The sequence below is a fragment of the Charadrius vociferus genome, unplaced genomic scaffold (genome assembly GCF_000708025.1).
Source record: "Charadrius vociferus isolate BGI_N301 unplaced genomic scaffold, ASM70802v2 scaffold1039, whole genome shotgun sequence".
Taxonomy (NCBI): Eukaryota; Metazoa; Chordata; class Aves; order Charadriiformes; family Charadriidae; genus Charadrius; species Charadrius vociferus.
This window is the reverse complement of record NW_009650167.1, coordinates 95024-95367: the sequence shown is the minus strand read 5'-3', so window position 1 is coordinate 95367 and position 344 is coordinate 95024. Positions and strand designations below refer to the sequence as shown.

The 344-nt window shown below is 67.4% G+C and overlaps 1 protein-coding gene across 1 annotated transcript in view; it reads right to left on the bottom strand.

The window, feature by feature from the left end:
* Positions 1-266, bottom strand: part of LOC104293002 (ras-related and estrogen-regulated growth inhibitor-like) — a 16494-nt gene extending 16228 nt beyond the window's left edge. Inside the window, exon 1 of the mRNA XM_009892437.1 lies at positions 111-266. Coding sequence (XP_009890739.1) covers positions 111-266 — 156 coding nt within the window. The remainder of the gene's footprint in view (positions 1-110) is intronic.
* Between the last annotated feature and the right edge of the window lie 78 nt (positions 267-344).

Here is a 344-nt window from a genome sequence, read left to right as displayed (position 1 = left end):
TTCGCGCCCCCGGGGAAGCGGCGGGAAGGGGGGACGGGACGAGGGGTGTCCCGGGGGCACTGCACGCTCCCTCTGGGACGCGGAGAGCAGCAGAGCCAGGAATCCCCGACTTCGCGCTCCACGCGGGGGGACACAGGAGGGAAGGGGCTGGCAGAGCAGCAGTGGCACCTCCCGACAAGTCTTTCCGAGCGCAGCTCCCGGCAGCCCGGCTGGCGAGAAAACAACGCTTCCTTAGCGCGGAAAAATGTCAGCGCCGCAAAGGCCATCGCCCTTCTGCCGGGGAACGAAGCGGAGCCCTACCGACACTCTTCGAAAGCACGAGAGAGAAAGCAGAACAGCCGGCG